Raw genomic sequence first — 24,570 nt, 5'->3', positions numbered from 1 at the left:
TCTGAAGATACATGCTCATTTGAACTTTCTCTTTGTTTAGTATATAAATCTTTCGCCTTTTACTCAAGATTTCCTTTGCAAGAGGAGGTTGTCTTTGTTTTGTATTCCTCTTTGCAAGAGGAGTTTGTGAAGGCCACAACTATAACAGGGTTTAAAAAAGAACTAGATAAATTCATGGATAGGTCCATCAATGGCTATTAGCCAAGATGGGCAGGGATGGTGTCCCTAGCCTCTATTTGCCAGAAGCTGGGAATGGGCAACAGGGCATGGATCCACTTGATGATTACCTATTCTGTTCATTCCCTTTGGGGCACCTGGCATTGGCCACTGTTGGAAGACAGGATACTGGGCAAGGTGGACCTTTGGTGTGACCCAGTGTGGCCATTCTTATGTTCTTAAGGTGGTTCACCCCTTTAGGGTAGAAGAACCAGGCCAGTCAGCCCTGTTGAGAGGTCTGGCTCATCTAAATCCAGGTATGCTGGGAAATGTAGTTACTTGACCGAACTAGGGATCTGTGGTGTTAGGTGGCAGTCACATGACCAGCCACAGCAGAAAATCCTGTAACTAACTGAATCTGTGGCTGAAGGAGTACAGGGTAGAGTTCTCCAGAAATCCCAGGCAGCTCTCTGGGAGAGGAGAACTGCAGAGGCTGTCTCAGTTTAGAGATTGTCTAGCCCGGGGGCCGGGGGACTATACAGATGCTGGAGCCTATTACAAACTGTTAGTAATTGAGCCCAGGGAAGAGGGCTATAAGGTTTTGAGAGTTAATTTTTATAAGCCAGAGCCAGCTACTGTGAAAACAGCACACGTGGAAGCTGAAACTAGAGGAATTAAGAAAATAAATAAGGTGAAAAATTTTAACAGTGAGCATGTTTAGTTCTTCAACCAGTAGAAGAACTAAACAAGGGGTTCTGGTGGATTCTCCATCACCAGAAATATTAAAATCAAGATTGGATGCTTTTCTAGAAGATATTTGCTTTAGTTCAGCCACAGCTACTGGACCTGAAGCAGGAATTAATTACGGGAAGCCCTATGGCCAATGTTATAGAAAAAGTCAAACTAGATGATCCGAGTGGTCTCTTCTGGCCTTAAAATCTATGAGTGTGTGAAAATAATTAAGAACTTTACTTTGAATCCATATGTAGCTTTGAGAAGAGAACATGTTAATATTTGTTTTGATATAAGCATGCATTGTTCCTTAAAGTAGGGCTTTTAATATGAATGTATAGTATTGAAGAGTTCAAAACTAATGAAGTAATTCAGTTAAAATCATGAAACCACTATTCAGTCAGTACTAAAGGATGTGCTGTTGGATGGATGCCCAAGGAAGAGGTATTGTCAGCTGGTGTGGTATTTGACATGCCTCAGACAATATGTTAGATCTGTAAAATTATGTACATACTTGTCTTAAAGTGACTTTAAAACATGCCAACAAAAATCTCTCTTCTGAATATCTCCTAGATGTGATATGTTAGTGAGAGTTTCTACAGAATTGATACTTGAATATGTTTAATTTGTATGCACTTCATTTCAATATTCCTTTTAAATTAATTGAAAGATGTAAGTGTGAAAACATTAATTACAAAATGCAGAGAATGTAAATTCTATTACTACTTTTTCAGGTATTTTTAGCGGGTTCCTACAAGTGATCTGGCACCATGGTGGCCCTGTCCTTGAAGATCTGCGTCCGCCACTGCAATGTGGTGAAGACGATGCAATTTGAACCATCCACAGCAGTGTATGATGCATGTAGAGTTATTCGTGAGCGAGTGCCTGAGGCTCAAACAGGGCAAGGTGAGTCTGTAAATCTATATCCCCCACCCCAGGTTTGTTTAAAGAAAAAAAAATGCACTTCAGCAATTTGTTCTACTTGAAAGGTGTTCCATTCTCTCTGCACTTAATGTTCTTGGTTGAATACCAATGGTTTTAAAAATCCCATTGTTTCAAGGTTTAATATGCGCTAAAACCACAAGTGTAAATCTATAACTGGTTACAATTAGAGTGGGTCAACTGTCTCATTTACTTTTTTAATGAAAAATGGGTTTGAACAAACAACTCTTTTTTGTGAAACTTTCAGATCTTCATAAAATGAACTTTTTTTTGGCTGCCAAAAACCAGAAGGCTCAGTTTTTAGGTTTTTGATGAAAATTTTCATCAGCAAAACTTTCACTTCCCGACCAGCTCTCTCAGATGCAGGTTGTGTCCACAGAGCAGCTTTCCCTGTCATGTTTGCACAGCCACATCCACCATGTTGTCAAGCTATGTTGGTAACAGGGCTGTCTGGGGAAATATGGGCAGCTGTTCCCCAGTACCGCAGTGAGTGGAGACTGCCTGGAGCATGCGCAGTCAGTGACTTTAGCAGGAAACGGGACACTATGCACTCAGAGCTGAGGAGGAGACTGGGCCAAACAGACTACACAAGCATGATTGGAGGGCGCTGTGCACAGCAAAGGAAAGTGCTGAAATGGTTACAAAAAAGGCAACTATGTGCCAGCCTAGGCCTGCAACGGGCAAAACAATGTTGGCTCCCATAGTTACTAACCTAGGTTAAACATGCCATGTGAAGATACAAATTGTGTTGAGTGAAACCATGCTGCTCTCTGGTTACAAAGTCAGTTGAGAACTGTGGTGTGGACACAGAAAGGACTTTAGCCAGCCATGTTGTAAGAGCTATTTAGAAGTAATGCACAGGTATTGTACCTGTAACACAAGGACCTCCAGGCCTGAGGCCTGTATGACATTTAACTTAGCATAACCAAGCCCTAGATAATTTGATATAAAATGGCAGTAATGATGTAGGTGGTTATTAGGTACATTGTAATTAACTGATAGTTTGACTTTGTGTCACAAGATAAGTATTAAAATAAACAAGAGTAGTACGTGCTGGGAACAGGTGACGTAAGATGCCTCAGAAGTATAGTTTAGTAATTTTAGGGAAAGTTTAAAAGGATGCTGAATTTGACCAAAACATACATGAATTAACCGCAGGTGTATCATGGCAACAAATTGACGTAAATGCTAATGAGTATAACATAAGTGACTAATTGACCTATTGAAGGTAGGGACCCTAAGTATAGAGGTGTGAAGGTACATATAAGGAAAGGAGGTTGAAACCATTGTTAATATATATGAGACGTGGTTGGCGCTAGCATAACCCACCATAAAAGCTAAGACCCTGTCTGATGACAGTAGGAAATGTTGGAATGTGCTGCCCTGATGACAATATGTTGATCGCCTCACCAGTTCCGGGATTCCTCACTATGGATATGCGAGTGCTGGCCATTTTGTATTGGCACTATCTCCTTTGCTATATTACAGCGTTTGTGATCTTGTTTGTTTTGCTAATAAAATATATAACATTATTAGTCAGAGAATATGTAACGGATAGTTTCTCGTTTGCTCCTCAAGGTCCTCATTCTGCTGACAACTTTTCTACTGTGCCTGATTCAGCAGTAGAACCCTTTCAAGCTACTGCGTAGTACATAAATTCACTCTTATCAGGCTACGCAAAGTATTTGCTGAACCAATTCAGGTTTATCACGACCCTCTAGCTTTGTGCTGTTTATATTGTCTCTCTAGAATGTAAGCCCTTACAATCAGGAATGGGGTCCTGGCCTGTCACTAAGGTCCCTAAGTGTGACAATAATACAAATAAAAAAAATAATGAAGCTGTTGATGACATATACCTCTCCTACTTTAGAGCTATTATTTCTGTTATACATTTTGAAGCAGTTGTTACTAAAATACTGTTATTTCTCTAGGTAGTCTAATTATCACAAGAATAGTGGTATGTTTTCAGTACAGAAATATTTTCTCCCTTGAAGAGGACTGTTTTAGCATGTCAGGGCCTTAATATATGGATATAAGAAAAGGCATTTTATTAGTCCAGTCTTATATGGTGCTGAATGTACTCAACTTCTGTTGAAAACAATAGATATTTAGGGCTGCATATCTTTTAAAGGTCAGGTGCAAGAGGAAGGGAACTCATCTAACTACAGTTTTTCTCTTGTTTAGGTTTTTTAAAACATACAACTGCATTGCAATAAGTGTGTGAATGACACTGCTAAGTAGAAATATAATTACTGAGCTACTGTATAATACCTCTTTTGCTGATGAAGCTAACTGACAAGTTTGACATTCCCCAGGGTACAATCCGGATCATAGGAGAGCTGTGCCCCATTAATTCTCCAGTGTGGTGTATGCTATGCACTCCTTTGTTGTGTGAGCTTCACCTCTGCCCACTCTTGAAGTACATGTCAAGCGACACCTGCATATCCCTAGTACCAGCCTTGCACCCCAGAAATGTACCACCTTATACTGCTCAGTTACTTACTGAGCAATACAAGTGCATAAGGTCCATCATTTTAACAAAGAAAATTATTATGCCTCCAGCCTTTGTTACCTGAGTAGATTCCCCAAGCCCTTCTGCCAAAAGCACACTGGATTAGATAAAACATTAAAATAAGTTTATTAACTACAAATAGATTTTAAGTGATTATAAGTGATGTAGACATAGAAGATCAGAATTGGTTACAAAAAGAAATTAAAGATAAAAACCGTAAGCTGTTTCCTGAACTTTACCAAGACTAAATTTGAAACAAACAGCTTTTCTCACCACTCGCAATGTTGCAGGCAGTTCACAGTTCTTAGTACACAGGCTGGGGTCCCTTCCCAGGCTGAGACTAATTTTTCCCAGTTCCAAGTCCTTCAAGCAATCTTGTTTCTGTAGAGGTGCAGGAGAAGAGAGTTGGCCGGGCCCTTTTTATATCCTGACCCTTTTTTACTGATAAAGTCCTTGCTGTTTCATGGGGTCCGGATGCCCCATTGCTAGAGCCGTGCAAATCTGTGGATATCCGCAGCTCATTTTTGCAAATCACGGATTGGATGAGGATACAAAATTTATATCTAAAGCCCTGCGGGTATCTGCAGATAATTTGGGGACTGCAGATTTGATGCAGATAAAAAATTTAGTATCTGCGTAGAGCTCTATCCATTACCTATTTGAGCTGCACTCGGTCCTTCATATGAATTGGAAATCCTTGCTTGCACCTTCTGTATACCTGCAGCTTGAGGTGTTTCTGGGGATGATATGCCAGTCCTTTGTTATTTCTAAAGAGCGAGTCTGTGGGCATTCCCCAGACTCACAGCATGTTTCAGTAACAAACACGTGGCAAATCTCATAACTCCATATACAGTGCTGATGCACACATTTTAAACAGGGCAGTCATATTCAGCAGACTATGACTTCTCCAAGGATACCTCACAAGACATACTTTGTACAAGATTTATCATAATTTTGTAAAAGTGGTGAGCATTATAGTGTAGACTGTCATGACAGGTTAGTTTGGGATACTACAAAATTACACCAAGTGACACAGACTGATTGGCTTGTCACTGTCACACCAGTACCAGAATGCAATAAACACAATATGCTGATTTTTCTGTACAATAAATATGTACTGTGCAAAGGTCATTGCTTGTTCATGATTGAACTGAGAGGAATGAACATTTGGAGCTATATTAGATGCACAATTTGTGGAATGATTTGATGTAATTGACTGTATGCTGAATTTATGTTTCCAAATCATCACTGTGTGTATGGGTTTGCTTTCCAGTGATTAGCTTCCTAAATTAATGTATGTAAGGAACTTTCTGGTGTGTTTTTTACTGTCAGGGGCTTTGGGAAAGATTTCTCCATTAAAACTCCATATTTTTAGGCTAAATTCCTCTGAGAAGCTTATTTCTTCATAAATTGTATATTTGAGACAGGTTACACAGCATCTATTAAAAACGCAAGCAGTATTTTTCTTTGAAAGCTGGCTCAAAGCAGTTTGTATAAAAATTCACTATCTTTAGGTGTTCAACCATTTTATTAAACAAGAAGATAAACCTCCTTAGGCTTTATTGGCAGGAACTATGGTCTTTATTTTGTTGCACTTCTAATGGCTGGTAGTCTGTACAGACCTGACTCTACACTATTGCTTTTAACATGTGTCATTAAAGAGATTGTGAAGTGTTTAGTCTAAAGTATGTGCAGCATACTCACAGACACTGTTATGACAGATACAAAAGAGGAATAACTTCACACAGTTGAAATTGCCAGGAAAGTACTATCAATTGAATTAGATGTTTTCGAGGATTCTTAGTTTATTCAGTGAAACACTTCCATCAAGTAAACGCTGCATGTTTTAAAGCTGAACTGTTGGTTCATAGTATGAAGTGACTGAAAACTCTGTTAGCCTTAAATCTGAACTCTTCTGCATTTTTGATGGTTATAAAAGTATCTTATTCAAGTATAGTTAATTATAACTATGTATTACACATGCAGGATGAGGTTTGCTTGATGAGCCATCCACTTCAGTCTAGAGTAAAGCCTATCTTTAAAATCCTGCCCTCTGTAGTCTAAGCTACATTTTCTTTAACTGGAGTAACTATACTTCTGCCAAACACTCATTAAGAGTGGACGGTAAATTGACAGAAGCTTGAACTTGAATTCTGGTCAACATACTGTTTTTCTTTGTTTGTTTTACCACAGTAATAGTGCCTTTTCTGTTTTGTTCCTCAGCCTCTGACTATGGACTGTTCTTGTCAGATGAAGATCCTCGGAAAGGTATTTGGTTGGAAGCTGGAAGAACACTGGATTATTATATGCTGCGAAGCGGGGTAAGGCAAAATTCTGTCATCTTTTTTTCACCAACAGATTTAGAGACAGTCATACAGTACAAAGAACTTTAGTCCTTGAAAAACATTTGGATGCAAGGACAAACCATTTGTTATCCTACAAGTGTCAGATTTGGCAACCACGGTAGAACAGAATACCCAGCTCAAAGAATGAAAAATACCCACTGATTTTCCGAGCAAGACACAAATGTTGGTCATTTTGCATCCAAGCGTATAGATTGGTACGGTACCAAGAGGTGGTTCAGCGTTTTCATTCCAAAGAAGGCATTCTCCTTACTTTGTTAGGGGTGAGTGTGAAGCAGAAATGGGCTGATATTTTTCATAGGATTTGAACTCCTGGGTGAGAGTCTGTGCCGAGCCTTTGAGAGGTGCAGTGCAGAACTAGCACCTTTAAGCCACCTTTCTGCCTGCCCAATCATGGGCTGCTCTAGGGGCCATAGAGACCACAGGTGTAACTTGGACAACCTTTGGGGCCTAAGTAACAGCTGGCCAGAACTTCTGCAGTGCTGCAGCCCTACTCCTGACACACCCTTCCTGACTCTAGCTCCACCTCTACATGTCCTGTATGCCAGGGCTTGTGAGGGGTCGTCAGCACCATTATGGCTGGTTTTTCACAGTACCTTTACTGGACAGAGTCACTTATGCAGTTTTTAAACTAAAGCAATGTTGACTGTCAATACTAGAACTAGGCCCTGATTCAGGCAACAAACTTTTAAAGTTTGTCTAAATAGTTCTTAAAAAATAATATTTTTGTATTTGTCAGATTAAAACTTCAATTTGCTCCAGATTTCAGTGGCTTTCTGGCTTGGAATGGTTCTGAAGGGGTGTAATTCTTTGTGTGGTTTATTCCCTAGGATATTTTGGAGTACAAAAAGAAACAGAGACCTCAGAAAATACGAATGCTGGATGGGGCAGTGAAAACAGTTATGGTGGATGATTCTAAAACTGTTGGTGAATTGCTGGTTACCATTTGCAGCAGGATAGGTGAGATTTCTTGGTCTGAATCTCTAAAAGAATATGATTTTTTCCCCCGATGTTTTTTACTTTGGGTTTCAGGATTCTGTGCATGTTATATACAGCGATTTATCAACATCAGGCTTGTTATGCCTGTTTGAAAATAGGTAGTGTTCAGCATCAGTTACACTGTATTACAATACTCAGATTGGCTTTTTTCCCATTCTATAAAGCGGTTGCATCTGCCTTCCTGTCCTGTGTGACTCAGTAGGGATTTACACTTTAAATGTTTTGCTACCAGATAGCACTTACCCGTCAGAGGCACTTACGTTTTTTGACACCTAATGTTCTAAATATTTCAGTATTTATTTCTTCCACGTACAGTTCCCTTCTGTGAGGTGGTGAAATAAAACTAGCTTTGTGTCTAACTAATGTTTAAGCAGAGATAGAATTTACTCTTCTATCTTATTGAGTGGCTAAGGCTTCTATTTATGTTAATGTGATCACTAAAGATATACAGGACTGGTTTATGCTAGTGCTGGTTTAATGCTGGTTTGAATTGAGTACTAAGTTTAAATATGAATTGCACATTGAAAAACTGCTACCATGTAGTGGTCAGTGAAGAGGTAGGTCATTTCTCCAGGTGATGTAAAGCAATAGTTTGGTGACCAGGAATGCCTTCTTGCATTTTCACCTGCTCATTTCGCAAACATGCCTAGCCATGGGGTCCCATATTGTTGTCACTTCTAGACTTCACTGTAATATAGTGTTCTGTCTGGAGTTGACCATGGAAGCCACTCAGAGCAGCTGGTGTACAGTATGGCTCCTTAGTCATCTTAGACTCTCTTTCTGTCCTAAATAGCACAACTCACATTGTCAGTGCTTAACAAATACTGGAAAACACAAGCAAGACAAAGAAATGAGAGCAACTTAAACATGTGCTAAGTGCTCTACACAGGCTCTCGGCACAGTTTCATGTGAAATTTATAGTGAGGATTAACATCTGTAAAGCCCTAAAGTTGCCTAGAATCCCGATGTTTCAGAGACTTTCTTTCCCAGTGCTCTGCCACATTTTCTCTGCCCGTACTTAAGGAAGAAATTGCAGGAGTCTATGACCCAGAATTCTCCATCACATGGCCTCAAGTTCAGGAACTTTATTCTGTTCAAAATCTGCTAGAGCTTGACCTGGCTATCTTTCTCAGGAGATTTAAAATTTAAGAAAGCAACTTTCTTGAGACTGATAAAAGATAAATCTGAATCAACTCTACATACACAGAGTGTATGGTTTTTTGAAGGATAATTTTCTGAGCCTGATAGAGGGATGTTGTGCTTTTAGTGCCAATTTTTGTTGGAAAGATTGACTAAGTACCATACGCAATAAATTCATATAATAATACATTTTAGCACCTGGTCTGGAGTGTGTTTGGATATTAACTTCAAATATACTACATTTTAATCAATATTTAGAATAAATCTTTTCCTGCTGTCCTAGTATACGTTACATTTTCATGTTTTGGCTGCTGGAGTTGCATGCTTATCCTGTGTTCACACTTGTAGGAATAACCAATTATGAAGAGTACTCCGTAATCCAGGAGATCATTGAGGAGAAAAAGGAGGAGAGCACAGGTACACTTAAGAAAGACAGGACATTGTTACGAGATGAAAGAAAAATGGAGAAGTTGAAGGCGAAGCTTCATACAGATGATGATTGTGAGTACTGTAGCCCGAGAGGCTGTTTGACTAGTTGGGTGTGTTTCTGGAGAACCATCATGTGGGGGGAAAGAGAATAACCCAGAAGGTAGATATTGGTTTTGGGACATTTCTCATGAGATTATCTGCTGCACTTAACCTTCCATTTACAAATCCAGGAAAACGTTATACGACTAGGTGGAGTATCATATACTGTATGTGCCTGTGGTGTCTTATTGCTGCAGTGTTTTTTTAAATCCAGTTGAAAAGCTGTTAGCCACAGGAGGACAGTTGTTATTATGTATGTTGAAAACGAGTTCTAGATCCAGTAGTAGTGATTTCTGTGTAGTTGGTGGAGGGATTTCAGTCCGACAGTGGTCTCACTACATTCTACTGAGGAAGGTTATTTGTTCAACTGCTCATGTCATCTCATTCGTCTGATCCGTTGCCCTTGCGCTGAAGGTCAATGAAATGTTGTTTTGCCTCTATCTGTATGTCAGATATAAAGGGTACATTACAGGAAAGCAAAACATTGCTTGCCTTGTTACATGTCTTTGAATAGTCATCAGTGTAGAGTGCTCACAATACAGCAAAACAAAACAGCTTTTAAGTGGCACACTATCTGCATTCCATCTTGTGTAAAGGCTCTTCCCTTTAGTTCCTCATTTTTGGCATGTGTTTTGCCCCTGTTGTTTGCATCACAGGCCAATGTTTTAAAACAATATGAAATTGAGAATAAGAAGCTCTGGGGACAAAATGTATTTGTATGTCCATAGTTGATTCAGTTTTATCCCACTGCTTGGAAGACAAGTGAAACTCATGTGTAAGCTACAACTGTCTTTGCATTGGCTTCCAGTAATTTTAATAAATTATGCTACAACAAATTCCTGCTGAATTCTAACTAAAATTCGCATTATTCATTTGCTGATATTTTGGACTGTAATATCAATTGCAACCTCCATAGCATCAGCTGAGAAGTGGAGCAGATTCATTCATACGATGGGCGCTCATTCCACGATACATCTGTTTAGCTTGAAAGAAAATTTACAAAACCTCACAGTATCTTGTCACTTTAACACTGTGCACATTTCGTCTAGCTAACTTGTGTTTCTGTAACATGCATTACTGTAGTTTCACGTGCAAATATTGTCTCAGATAGGCAGATCACACATGAATGTCAACGTATGTAAATGTGTACGTAGAGCACACTTTGCATCGTGGTTTAAGGCAGTGGCTCTCAACCAGAGGCCTGGGGCCTCCTGGGGGCCACGAGCAGGTTTTAGGGGGTCCGACAAGCAGGACCAGTGTTAGACTCACTCTGGGGCACAGGTCAGAAAGCTGAAGCCCCTCTGCATAGGGCTGAAACCTGGGACACTGAGCCCTGCCACGTGGGGCTAAAACAGAAGCCTGAGCAACTTAGCTTTGCGGAGCCCCCTATGACGTGGGGCCCTAGGCAGTTGCCTGACTTACTACCCCTTAACACCGGCCCTGGCTTTTGTATGCCGAAAACCGGTTGTGGCATAGGTGGGCCATGGAGTTTTTATAGTGCATTGCGGGGGAGGCCTCAGAAAGAAAAAGGTTGAGAACCCGTGGTTTAGGGTAATTTTTGCAAGATAAAATATAAATTTGCGATATTATAAGGGGGTTGTGTTTCTGTTCCAGTAAACTGGCTAGATCATAGTCGAACATTCAGAGAACAAGGAGTTGATGAAAATGAAACACTGCTGCTGAGGCGAAAATTCTTTTATTCAGACCAGAATGTAGATTCAAGAGATCCTGTTCAGCTGAACTTGCTTTATGTTCAGGTATAGTACGTATAGCAGAGAAACTTCTTCTATCCTACTGAGGAATTCTGCGTGGTATTGTTATAACTAATACTGTAATTGCTTGTGTGTTTAGCTGTCACATGCTCTTATTTCTTTACCATCCCACCGCTGTATTTGAATTGGAACTTAGCGAAGTTCTGTATCTCTTTCATGAGCCTCATTTCTGGAGTTGGGAGTAGGTCTTGATGTCTGGCTTGCATGACCAAATTTTTTTCTCGCTTACCTTTTGCAGCCCCACCCCCAATTGTGTGAAGAGGGGGGTTGCAGCATTTGAAGACTATGGGTTTGTCTGTTAACTGAGGGCAGTCTGCCTCAGGAAAAATATTAATGATGGGATAATTCTGAAAAAACGCTGCTTGACTTTTCCAGACTGGTTGAGTTGTTGGCAGCTGAAAAAATGATTTACTGTTAAAATAAGCAAATTGGATGTGTAGGCCATCGTAAAAATGGCATTTGGAGTTACTTTGTGTCTTGGTGTGCATTTTCATGCTAGAACCACGCTTCTCATTTTCAATGGCCTTGTTTATAATGACTCAACTGACCATATTGAGGTGGGAAATGCATTTATGTATTGTTTGGGAAAGAGGCCAGAGCACCTGCTCTCATTATAAAAGTGGGTTTCCATTTTTTGCCCTTAATTTTCATAATCATTGAAGTTCTCTTAACTGCCATGTCTTAAAGCTGAACTCTCTTTGGCTTTCACAGGGGCATTGGGGCTACCAGAAAAAGGCAAAAAATATATGAGCCAGATGGGTAAACTCTGCAGAGGGAATAGTTAGCTAAATTCTTAAAGCACCCCTGCTTTTAAATTCTACTCGTTTTACTGCTAACATATAAAAATCTTGTCTAAAATAGACAAGTTGGTTCTAACAAAACATATTGTTGTAATGCATCAGTAGTATGAACACAATGGTTTAACACTGCTGTTCAAGTACAAGTTTTTTCCAAACATCCTAAATGTGCACCTTAAGCAAATGTGTAAAAAATCACTTCCTAGGAATTAATTATATGGTATGGAGATTAAGTAATAGGTCAGTCCTCCTGAATCTGGTCCAGGTCCATGATTACTGAAAGTTTGCCATCAGATGACTGTTCAGGCTGAGAGAGAGAAGAGTTCTTCTTCAACGGTTGGTCCCTGTCTGTATTCCATTTTGGGGATACACATGCTGTCCATGCCCCTGGAGTTGGAGAATTTTGGTCCGTGCATGTGCCTTTGCTCTCCTTGTGCCTCCAACCAAGGAGAGAAAAGGCGGAGCAGGCCAACTGTCTCTCTAGTTATTTCTTACCACCTCATGGCCTGGGTTGGAACCTCCAGTGTTCGGAGCTCTCCTTCGGGTTCTTCGTTCTTTAAATATTAAACATTGCCTTAGTGCTTTTTGCATATAGTTATTTCCACAGTTTGCAGTTTTAATAGTTGTTATATCTTTTAGGAAATTTCTTATAGTTAGATAGAATCTCCACCTGGTGGACTCCTCCCCCACCCAGATACTCCATTAGAGTTTTCAGATTACACCAGGAACTCTTGGCTTCAAGGTTTGTGTGTCCCCCCTCCATTCTTCCTTGGTCACCGACAACCATATGCAGTGCTTGTAATGTTTTGGTAAGATGCATATCACGGCTAGGTGTAATATCTGCTGCTCTTTCCCTAGCTGTACCCATGAAGCATGAGAACTTTGGCTTAGAAAATGCCTCATAGAGAAGGCCATGAGGCCACAGTTGACTTAGGACAGGGAGCACCTGTTGTACATCAACCTAAATCTACACGGAGTACACCTCCCATCACGAGGTCCTACGCTGCTACTGTGGAGTCTGTACCCACAGACCCCTTATTGGGGTCTCATCGGGAAGGCAGAGAACACTCATAAAACAAAAGAATAGGTCTCCTCCTAAGTCATCTATGAAATCGTCAATCCTTAGAGGTTGAACAGACCTACGCTGTCAACCTCTAAGGACTTGGGACATGCAAAGTCCCAGGGCCAGGAGTCTAACATCCATAAAGGAAGGGCTTCTTTGGTACCAGACCCCGTTTCAGTGACACCCATTCCACAGTACAATCGAAGTCTCTGGGTCCGTCAGTTCCAGTGCAATCAAAGCTGCCACCACCAATGGTAGCAACACGAAGTCTCCCTCTTCTGACCAGTTCAGTACAAGTGGCTCAGATCCCTCACACTCCAAGGAAGTCAGAGACTTACACTGCACCAGAGAATGTCTTTGCTCTTTCCCCATCATCAGAACCTTCCCTAGTGAGAGAGATGGTGATTCCACCAGTTGATGTTACCTTAGACTAGTGGTTTTCAACCTGTGGTCCGTGTAGACAGACTATATCTAAGGGGTCGGAGAAACATTCTTGGTGTTCCAGTACCTTTTGCAACCACTAAATTTACACACATGACAAGAAAGGAAAATTCAGGTGGCCATCATCCATCACTGTTCATACATTTGCAATCAGTATTTTCCATGTTAATTATATAGATAACTTTCCTTTCTATTACAGCATGGTAAATTGTATATGAATCATATGAAATATTTAGGCAAGAGATTCAGTTTTGCAAACTGGGGCAGCTCTCTTGGCCTCAGTGGAACTGTGCAGATTTACACCAGAGGAGGACCTGGCCCTTTGTTTATTTTGTTAGTTATAAACATATCCACAATGGAATAACAGATGCATTCCGACAGGATTTCCTTGCTTGCTGCTTGATTCTTGGCTTGTGTTCTGACTGTTCAGGAATTTCAAAGACACTGTAACTGCTTCTGATGTGCCTGATATGTCTCTACTTACCTTTATAGGCTCGAGATGACATTCTGAATGGCTCCCATCCGGTCTCCTTCGAGAAGGCTTGCGAGTTTGGAGGCTTTCAAGCACAAATCCAGTTTGGACCTCATGTAGAGCACAAACACAAGCCTGGATTTTTAGAGTAAACCATTTTTGTTAATTTCTAAATCTGTGTGTCATTCTGTCCATGCAGCAATGCATAAAACAGTGGGTGTGTTCTGTGTTTCTGTCCTCTTAGACTGATCCTTGATGATCAGTCAGTGCCGTTTCTTAAATCGTGACCTTATTGAGCTTTATATTTAATTTAAGGTATTCAAGAGAATCTCTTAAAAATGATGGTGTGCTTTGGAACATACAATGCTTCAACTTTGATTGACAAGAACTCTTAATTATTGCAACGGTTCCCTAAAGCAACTGTTACATGATGCTCAGTTATGCAGACAAATCACAGAAGCAAATATCCTTCAGTTCCAATTAATCTGAGTAATCAGACTTCCTGTGTACCATCTGTATTTAGACTCACTACTGATTGGTCGATGACCTTTTACTTAAAGAGCTACTGATGTCTCAGAAAACACTATATGTAATAGACTGAATTTATTCCTGGTCCTCATTAGTTTTTACTGAGACTGGTTACGTAACAATTACATAACAGCATCTTGATTTCTTCAGGGTTTGACCATTGTCTGTGTATTCCCCTCCTGATGTGATATAGTGGGATGCTGTAGAAGCGCTAAGATAATACTAAACGAAGCTTATGACACCTGGATCTAGTGTTCACAGCAGTTGTTCCTTTTTAAAGGCATTATTCCTTTTTTTTTTAATTATTATTTTAAGAAATTAGTTTTCCCATTACAGCAGGATTTCCCATATTAGAGCTCATTTAACTTCTCTCACACTGCTGTGCTATGTCAACAGAGTTCAGCTGCTGATAACCTTTTCAGGTTTAGTCTTTCCTGGTTAATTCCAAAGAATAAAATAATTATCATACCCAGCAGCTCTCTGTGTGTCGGACACAAACTGCAGAATGTAGATTTCCACTGTGCGGGCTGTGGCAGACATATGTAACTCACTAAACTACAAAATCCATTGCAGTATAAGGACTAGGTTTACTTGGTCCTGCCTCAGCACAGTGGGCTGAACTTGATGACCTCTCGAGGTCCCTGCACCAATCCTGTGTTTCTAGGATTGTATGATTCTATCTTTGACAAACAATATATAAATAATTGAATTTCATATCTTAGGAGAGAGAGGAGAGTTTTCCTCTAGTGAAGTACACATACAGCTCAACTTAAAAAGAGCCTGTTGTCTCTAGGGTTTTTTCTTAGAAATTATTTTATTTTAATTAGCCATAATTCAGTCAGACTAGTGAGGCATTTTATGTGACGCTGATACCAACAGTATATATCCATTGTGCAGGCGCATGCCAATTCTTGCATGTACCTTTCATTAGCCTTTTTGTAAAATTCATTTAATGTTCCTTGATCAGCTTTTCCAGATGTTCTTATTTTTTCTGTTGAAATATATTGATATGTTTAATCTAAGTCTGAAGGAGTTTCAGTTGCATGTAAGTTGCACATTACAACTCAACTGAAATACGGTTGAGCAGTGTTCATTGACTAAACAATGTGACCTCAATACAGAACGGGCTTCTATAAGAGATTCCATCTGCTTATACAAAAACAAATAAAGCAAATAAGGTTGATTACTTTTCAGCATTTTTCCAAAACAGATTGCTTTAGTTTACCATATTTACAGTATGTTTATAGGGAAAGCTCCTTGATATTATCCTTTTTTGTCATTGATAAATGATTCTTGGCAAATAAAGATTATTGCCTGCATTTTGTTAACACTTAGATACTGGTTGTTGGAATTTCCTTACAGAACATGCCAAAATAAATATCCATTAGTATTAACTGTGAAAGTTCCTGGTTGATCAAATCTTAAATAGCTGGATGAAGAAATATTTAAGTTTTGCATGGCACCTACTCGGGCAGGCTGTGCTTTTAGATTGAGAAAATTGCTATTCGAGAGGTCTTAAAGAAGCCTTTTTTCATTGGTATGCAAATAAGAGAGGAGTATTAAGTAGCTAAACTGCCCACGCAGATTTCTGGTCTCCAAGCAAAACCAGTAACCAATCACATAGCTCCTTTAATCCAAGCTATTTTGTAACAAGCAATAACTACCCCTTTGTGATGTTTTCTTTCTTAATGAACATTAGAAAAATGTTCTTGATTCTCATGACAAATATCAAACTTTGGCAGCATGTGTTTAAGATTTTAAGCAAGTGACAGAGCAAACTTGTAGAGGACTAAATTACTTAAACGCTGCTTGCTGTATGTTGGACTGAATGAATAGTTCAACAGACGAGCAATTAAAGAGATTTCACCGTACTAGGGGTGTGATATTTAGGTGGTTTTGTGAGCACAATTAAACGAACTGCTAAGTAAGATTCAATTATAGTGTCACAGCATAGATGAACAAATACGTATTTTCTTCAGAAGTAGGATTAAAATAATTTTAAACAGTGAGTATATCTATACTGCAGTGTAAGCCCAGAGTTAGTAGAACTCAAGTCAGTAGACCCTGGGTTTGTTAATTTAGGGCGTGAGCCCCTTCGCTCATTTGTAACCCTGGGTTAAGAATTGTTGAAATCTGAGGCCCAACTTGCAGCTCCAGCATCTACACTGCATTATGCATTGGTCCCACCACCAATATGCCAGACTTAGAATCATAGAATATTAGGGTTGGAAAAGACCTCGGGAGGCCATCTAGTCCAACCCACTGCTCAACGCGGGACCAACCCCAACTAAATCATCCCAGACAGGGCTTTGTCAAGTGGGGTCTTAAAAACCTCTAAGGATGGAGATTCCACCACCTCCCTAGGTAACCCATTCCTTTGCTTCACTACCCTCCTAGTGAAACAGTGTTTCCTAATATCCAACTTAGACCTTTCCCACTGCAACTGGAGACCATCTGCCACCACTAAAAACAGCCTAGCTCCATCCTCTTTGGAATCCCCTTTAGGTAGTTGAAGACTGCTATCAAATCCCCCCTCACTCGTCTCTTCTGCAGACTAAATAAGCCCAGTTCCCTCAGCCTCTCCTCATAAGTCATGTGCCCCAGCCCCCTAATCATTTTCGTTGCCCTCTGCTGGACTCTCTCCAATTTGTCCAAATCCTTTCTGTCCTGGGGGGCCAAAACTGGGCGCAGTACTCCAGATGTGGCCTCACCAGTGCCGAATAGTGGGGAATAATCACATTCCTTGATCTGTTGGCAATGCTCCTACTAATGCAGCCCAATATGCCGTTAGCCTTCTTGGCAACGAGGGCACACTGTTGACTCATATCCAGTTTCTCGTCCCTTGTAATTCCTAGGTCCTTTTCTGCAGAACTGCCGCTTAACCAGTCGGACCCCAGCCTGTAGCAGTGCATGGGATTCTTCCATCCTAAGTGCAGGACTCTGCACTTGTCCTTGTTGAACTTCATCAGATTTCTTTTGGCCCAATCGTCCAATTTGTCTAGGTCACTCTGGACCCTATTCCTACCCTCCAGTGTATCTACCTCCCCCCACCCGCCGCACACACACAACTTACTGTCATCCGTGAGCTTGCTGAGGGTGCAATCCATCCCATCATCCAGACCATTAATGACTTCCTAAAATGAGTCCACTCTAGCCCTTTGTGGTGCAGTGTAGGAAAATTTGACTCTCCACCAAAGTTGACTGTCCAGAGGACAAAGAAAGTCAGCCCATGGCATTGTGGGATACATTTGGCAGACTCCCAGAGCACGAGTACAATGGGGCTATGTCTACACTGCAAAGCACTATGGCTTGAACACTGGGTCCCAGCTTGACTCAGGTTCAGACCCTCAATCCCTTTGGGGTCTTGGTATTCTGGGTCCGAGTCCTGGTTAGCATAATTTGTGTGTAGATGGAAGGTGGGGTTTGGCTGGAGCCTGCGTTTGAACCCTGGACTTACGTTGCAGTGTAGACATAGCTAGTATTACAATAAGTCCTTCTTTCCATCCATGATATCACTACTTATGTAGTGCACTATAAATACAAAGCCCTACAAGATAATGATTCCAAAGACTAATTTAAATGACTGGTAGCAAATAATAATAATTGCTTGGCGCTTACTGGGTGACTTGCCACTTCACTTTCTTGTGTGTAACTGAGACCCTGGAGTGAGAATGGGAAGAGGAGTGCGTAAGAGGAAGGAGATACCTCTGAAGAATCATGGTCAGTGGCTGCCCTTAGACTGACATCTGCTCTAAAGTGGGCTGAGATTTTTGTGATTTGAGAGCCTTTTAAAGCTAAATTACACCTTGGGGACTGAACACATTTAATTCACTTCATGTTTCGAGACCTTAAGTGCCACAGAAATTAAAACTGGTTATTTGTTACTTTGTTTTCGGGATACTACTGATATTAAGCATCCACTGAACTGCTTTTGTGGATAACATTTTATTCTTCCAACACTTCTGGAAAGACGGGGAGAAATAGGTACTAGTGCACACATTAATAAATTGTAGTGCTACTAGAAAGCAGAGGTAGTGACTGAACTGCAGATGTATAGTTGGCTTGTGCTTTGATTTCTTTCCCTAAAGTAAAATAAAGTCAGTGTTTAACATCTGTATATGAACCCTTTTGAGTAATATTTCAAAATGTTGAAATATATCAGAAGGTTTAGTGAAGGAAAGAATCCCAGTTATTTACTTTGTCAGCCAGAAAAATATGAATTATCATCACATAAGGATGTAGCTGAAATGGCTATTTTTAATGCCAGTTCATCTCCTTAATCTCACCTCTGATATTTAGTTAGTCATGGTCTTCTTTCATCATATTTTATGCCTGTTTTAGGAGCCAAAGGGGCTTACTGTTGGCAAAGAGGTAACGGGAAGCAAAGCCATTGTTTAACTATAGTATTTTTTTTCCAGTCTGAAAGAATTCCTGCCTAAAGAATACATCAAACAAAGAGGAGCTGAAAAGAAAATATTTCAGGTAATTATGAAACTGAAAAACGTAATAGTTTCTTGTCTTTGTAAGTGTAATAAGAGTTTGGTTTCCCAGCTCTGTAGTCTGTGCATGTCCTCTGCTTACGTAATAAATTCTCACTAACTCAAGTGTAAAGATGCTGACAACCTCTCTTTTCTTCCACTGTAAGATTTATTATCCTTTTGTTGTTGTTGTTGAAGGTTATTCTCTTTTCAGTGCATGTTCAAAGTTCCTTAGACCTTTTTCTCAATTATGTGGAACCATGAAGATATGCATTAGCACTGAAATAGAAGCACACTTAAGGAGGTCAGTTTAATTTTATCCCTAGAACTTCTCATGCCTTCATAGCTCAAGCGTGAGCTTCAGGCTTGTGTACGACAGAGTTCTGTTGGCAAATGCTTGAATTCAGAGAGGTGGCTGGGAAGGATCAAATTGGAAATGACTGAAATGATCAAATACACAACATGCTAAAACTGCGGGAAATGTTTTATAGGATCTTGCACTGATGTGTCAGTGTTGATTAATACATAAACTTGGCAACATGTAAGTATATGAGCAATTTTATCTAGTTTGGAAAATTCTGAAGTTAGCGGCTGATGTATGGTTATTCACATCAAGAAAGAAAATGGCAGTGACATATGATCTCAGCATGGAACATAATTTTAATTATGCACTGCTAGAATTTGTCAAGTGCTATCCTCTTTATCCCTCGCACTCCCAGTCAAAGAATTCTTTAACTCATGAATTTGTTATAGGTGGAATTACTACTGCCACCTATAGTTGTGGTTGCCCAACCCTTTTCCAGGCTGGATGTCAGCCACAGACTGGATTTTTTTGCAATATTTCAGCAAAAATGGCTCAGCCATTTCTGAGGATGAGATTAGGGGGAAATATGTTGTTTTGTCCATGTTGAAAAGAATGGTTACAACAGATTTGTTGAGACGCTGTAGCACCTACATACTTAGGAAGACGGACTTGAAATTTGGCAGGGGGTTTTCTTGTTGTTAGGGTTGTGTCATTTGCCATCACTGTGACAAGCAGTCCCAATTTGGCCAAGTTACAGGCTTCAGAAGAATTTCTTTTTGAATGTTTTCAAGAGGCTTGTTGGAGTGAGTTTGGCAGCTAAATTATCCAAATATTCCATCTGCACTGAGTGTGCTCCAGCCTCTGAGAGTTCCTGTGTGTGCCAGCTGGTCTATACATACACAGTCCCAACAATGCCAACTGACAATGCTCCATCTTGGGGATACAGTGGCTTCTTCCAGCTACCACAGGCCATTGTGATGCTGGTCACCAGATCAGAGAACAGGGAGGCAGTTCCCTATGTTCCTGATTCTCCCTCTGCTGACACCCAGTCAGAATAGAAGAGGACAAAGAAGAGAAGGAAACAGACTCATGGAAATGCAGAAGGAGATAACAGAAGGTGTGGGCAAGGCACAAAGGGAATATATTAAGTTAAGGGAAGGCAGAGGCTGGGAGCAGGGGATGGATTGCGAGACGGGCTAGGGTGAGGAGCTGAAAGGGAGAGGGCCAAGAGAAAGAGGAGTGTGGGAGATTAGGATTGGGTGAGCAAAGGGACTGGGCCAAGAAGCTCTCGAGGAGTAACAGTGACAGTAATAGGGTAGTAATAGACCAGTAAGCCTTCCTTCAGTGTCAGGTAACTTGGTTTAAATGATAGTTTAAAAAAGAATTCAAAACCTAGATGAACATGATATCAGTGGGATGAACCAGTTTGGCTTCTGTATGGAACTCAATATTGGAACTCCTTGAGCATGTCAACAAAGTACTGGATAAAGCGGAACCAGCTAACATTAAAGTTGTATTCATCTCCAATGGCAATATCTCAAAAAGGATACAACTAAGAGAGAGGGGTTCAGAGACAAATATCAAAATGATTATGGAGGTGGAAAAACCCTGTAAAGAGAGAAATGATTGGGCCTCTTTACCTTAGGAAGGAGTGGGGGGAAAAAAAAAGATATACAAAATAATGGATAGTATAGTGAAGGTAGATCAATGAAAATGAGAGGTGTCAAGTTTATAACTAATAGAAGGAATTGCTGTGTTGCACAGCTATCATGTGGCTTTGAATTTCACAGCCTATCATGGGCTAAGCATAGCAAGATTTTTCAAAGATTGGTCATTTGTGTGGATGCTGGGAATCTCCAGAATAGCTTTATGTAAGGTCTGAAAATTTTTGAAGGGATATTAAACTTCCATGATTTGAGGGATAAACATAACTGATGATGATTAGGCAGAAACTTGCCCTTTGGGCAGCTTGTTCCATAATTCTTTGTGTCAGAAAATTTGAATATATAACCTTGCTAACATTTCTGCCCAGCAATATTTTGATTTAATTAGTTTCACAATTAAAAAGCAGCCCCGATCAGTTAAAAGCTGGCACACATCACTTTCAGTTCCTTTCATAGTTTCCAGTGGGCATCATTTCTATTCAGTTTAAGTTATACAAAGTAAAACTGAGCTCTTGTTCTAGGAACACAAGAATTGTGGAGAGATGACTGAAATTGAAGCCAAAGTGAAGTATGTTAAGCTAGCACGCTCCCTCAGGACATATGGAGTGTCCTTCTTTCTTGTTAAGGTAAGTTCAGATTATGCTGGCAACAGATGTGCTTGATTATGTATTACCCCAGACCACTTTCTGAAAGCAGAGTTTGCATATCCAAGGTTTAAGTCTGCAGGACAGTCTTTTCCACTAAAAAGAGAGCTCACTGAATTGTATTGTGGTAGCATCAGGGCCCCATTATGCTAGATTCAATTGGCCCCATTATGCTAGATTCAGTTGGCAGGATCAAAGGCAGCCTTTCTCAGGCTTGACTTGTTTTAATTGACCTACCAAAATATTTTCTCATCAAAACATTTAGAAAAACACCACAAGTCTGCTTTTCCCAGCTTGGGGGTTTACCTGAATGTGCATATTGAAATCTCTGCATTTTACAAGAACCATATTCATATTGTGCAGTTATTTTATCTTACACTTCATACAACTATCAGCTTAAGGACTTGAATTTTCTGCATTTAAAGTCACAATAATATTATAATTGGGAGAAGATGACTAAATCATGACTTGGCAGATATAGAATTGTTTTGCTGCTGCTAAACAAGACTTGAATCATTGCTTGATCAGTGTTCTCTCAATAAGGTGGTCCAGGTAAGAAGAGAACTGCAGTCTAGGTTTTCCATCCTTCCTTCCCAAATTAGGATCCTAAATCCATCAAGTGGCCTGATTTTCTGAAGTGCTGAGCACCCACAAATTCCACTGAAGTTGATGGAACATTCGGGTGCTCTGCCAAAAGTGTAATGGATGATGGCGTTCTAAAAGCGTGACATCATTAATTAGCTTTTGCTCCTTTAAGTAGAAGTGACACTGTCGTATTAGGCACCTTTTTATGGAGACCTGTTAAAGTAGAATCTCATATCTGAGGCTGTTGTTTTCAGACATTATAGGCCAGTATTAATTTTATCCACTGGAGAGAATATATGGTGTGCATTTGGCATCTTCCCAGGGATACCTATTACATGTTTATTTGATTTTGCTCTCTATATGTATTTATTCCATTTTCCTAAATTTGTTTTCTTTTCTTGCAAAAACCTAAATACTTCATTACTGTTCAGTGCATTAAATTATTTTGCAAGTGACTTAAGTGGCTTCCAATATAGTGATTTATGAATGAAGAACTAAATGCTTCTTTACAATCGTAAGTAATGAAATTTAATTTGGGCATAAATTTTAAAAGAAAAAAATGCTGGAATTATTTAGAAAGCACAATAAGCTCGTGGTGGTTTCACACTGGTTTCATCAGCTGATCATGGAGTTGTATGTTAGAAGCTATCATGAAAATATCTGCAATTTTCAGTAACTGAAATATTAAAACTGTACAAACATGCACATTTACAACAAGCAATCAAGTTGAGAATTCAGTCCGATTTTTCAGCGATGACTAACTGGATCATTGGGCTGAAGATAGAAATACTTACCCTTGCATTTTCGTGGATGCATGTTTGACTCCATGATTTTACTTGTAGCTTGAAGCAAATAGTGACTGAATCATTCTGTAACTATGGCATAGAACTTCAGTCTGAAAGAAGTGTGTGAGAAGACGGTGGAATAATTTGAAGTCCAGGTCTGATACCGAACAAAGGACGTGGGACATAAATAGGAGCTGATTCTCTGTAGCCCACGACATAAAATAAATTCAGGGGGAGCAGAACATATGGACTCATTTGCATTTCATGATAGAGTTTTTTTTTTGCACGGTAAATTGGTTTCTGGTCCTTGCTCTATGGACTTGAAGTGCTGGAGAGGTGTATACTCAGCCCTTGAGAGATAGCACCTGTCAGCTTAGAGAGCCCCCCTCATAGCGATGCTGACATGGGTGAAGTTGTTTAAATGGTTAGTAAAACAAACGTTTTAGAGCTATGATGTATAATAAATGGAGCTGACTTTGCCTCCTGTAAACCTCAGAATCCTTAATCTGTGTTGCTCCCTGCTAAATCTTCATTCTCTTCATAAAACACTACCAGAAATTCTGCCGAGAGAAGGCTTTAGAGGCTAATTTACAGTCTATTGCCTAACATGCTGCTTAGTTTATCTGGGTGGGAGTTGGCCATTGAACCAAGTATCAGGGGGCAGCCGGTTTAGTCTGCATCCTCAAAAACAATGAGGAGTCCGGTGGCACCTTAAAGACTAACCGATTTATTTGGGCATAAGCTTTCATGGGTAAAAAGCCCATTTCTTCAGATGCAACTGAAGAAGTGGGTTTTTTACGAACAAAAGCTTATGCCCAAATAAATCGGTTAGTCTTTAAGGTGCCACCTGTCATTGAACTGTGATATGAGCTGTTTTCAATGTAATTTTTAAATTGAAAAGCTAGTTTACATAAATACTACCACCAGGGTAGTTGAAAATAACTTTCAAAGACTTGGACTGTAACATGCCTTTTTTATTTGAAGGAAGGTTTCTTCTCCCCATCACAAGCGGTTACTTGTACTGAATTGCACAGTGAAGGTCAGTTGCAGTTTAATGTCTTCAAGATGTACCAGATTAAGGGTGAAGACAGATTCTCAAGACCGGAGTAAAGCTTTGAACATGAGTAGAATTTTGGTATGAAATCTGTTGGCTCACATCTCTTTCCAAGTTATGCTAAGTGCAGTATCTGCATCCAAGAAGCAAAGTAGGATAGATGTGGACCACCTAGAAGGAAGTTGTAATGAAAAATCAAGCAATAGCTGTAGAATGTGATGCTCCATTGTTCTGTAGCTTGGATAGTCACTTCAATCAGTAAAAATGGCTGTAAGTTGCTACCAAACCACAGTGGCAGTGATAGTCATATCACACCAGTGTAAATGACTACACAAGGTGTGGGGCATTGGAGAATGAAACCCTAGTCTAAAAGTCACTGGAGCTGTGTATCCTACCACTTAATTCTGGTGTGTGTTCAGAGTTGTGTGCCTTTAAGAGGATAACTCTGGACTGAGTCCCTCTGTACATTTAATTTAACCATGTTCTAGGTAAGATGAAAAAAAGACTGAACGATTGAGGCTTTGAATACAACACAGTGTTTTGAAAATGAATGAAAAAACACTTCTAGCAGTGTGTCAACATTAAATTATTCTGTGCACTTGCCATGTCCA

The 24,570-nt window shown here is 40.0% G+C and overlaps 1 protein-coding gene across 4 annotated transcripts in view; it reads left to right on the top strand.

Moving 5' to 3' along the window:
* TLN2 (talin 2) overlaps positions 1-24,570 on the top strand; it is a 347,160-nt gene that overhangs the window by 162,947 nt on the left and 159,643 nt on the right. For all 4 annotated transcript variants that reach the window (XM_048866513.2, XM_048866512.2, XM_048866511.2 and 1 more), the window contains 8 exons: positions 1,623-1,794; positions 6,566-6,663; positions 7,536-7,665; positions 9,193-9,345; positions 10,987-11,129; positions 13,938-14,065; positions 18,864-18,927; positions 21,413-21,517. In XM_048866513.2, the coding sequence (XP_048722470.2) occupies positions 1,659-1,794; positions 6,566-6,663; positions 7,536-7,665; positions 9,193-9,345; positions 10,987-11,129; positions 13,938-14,065; positions 18,864-18,927; positions 21,413-21,517 (957 nt within the window). In that variant the 5' untranslated portion in view covers positions 1,623-1,658. The remainder of the gene's footprint in view (positions 1-1,622; positions 1,795-6,565; positions 6,664-7,535; positions 7,666-9,192; positions 9,346-10,986; positions 11,130-13,937; positions 14,066-18,863; positions 18,928-21,412; positions 21,518-24,570) is intronic.

The sequence above is a fragment of the Caretta caretta genome, chromosome 10, assembly GCF_965140235.1.
Source record: "Caretta caretta isolate rCarCar2 chromosome 10, rCarCar1.hap1, whole genome shotgun sequence".
In the NCBI taxonomy this organism is placed as follows: Eukaryota; Metazoa; Chordata; order Testudines; family Cheloniidae; genus Caretta; species Caretta caretta.
Note: the sequence above shows the minus strand (reverse complement) of the source record. Positions and strands in the feature narration are given on the sequence as shown.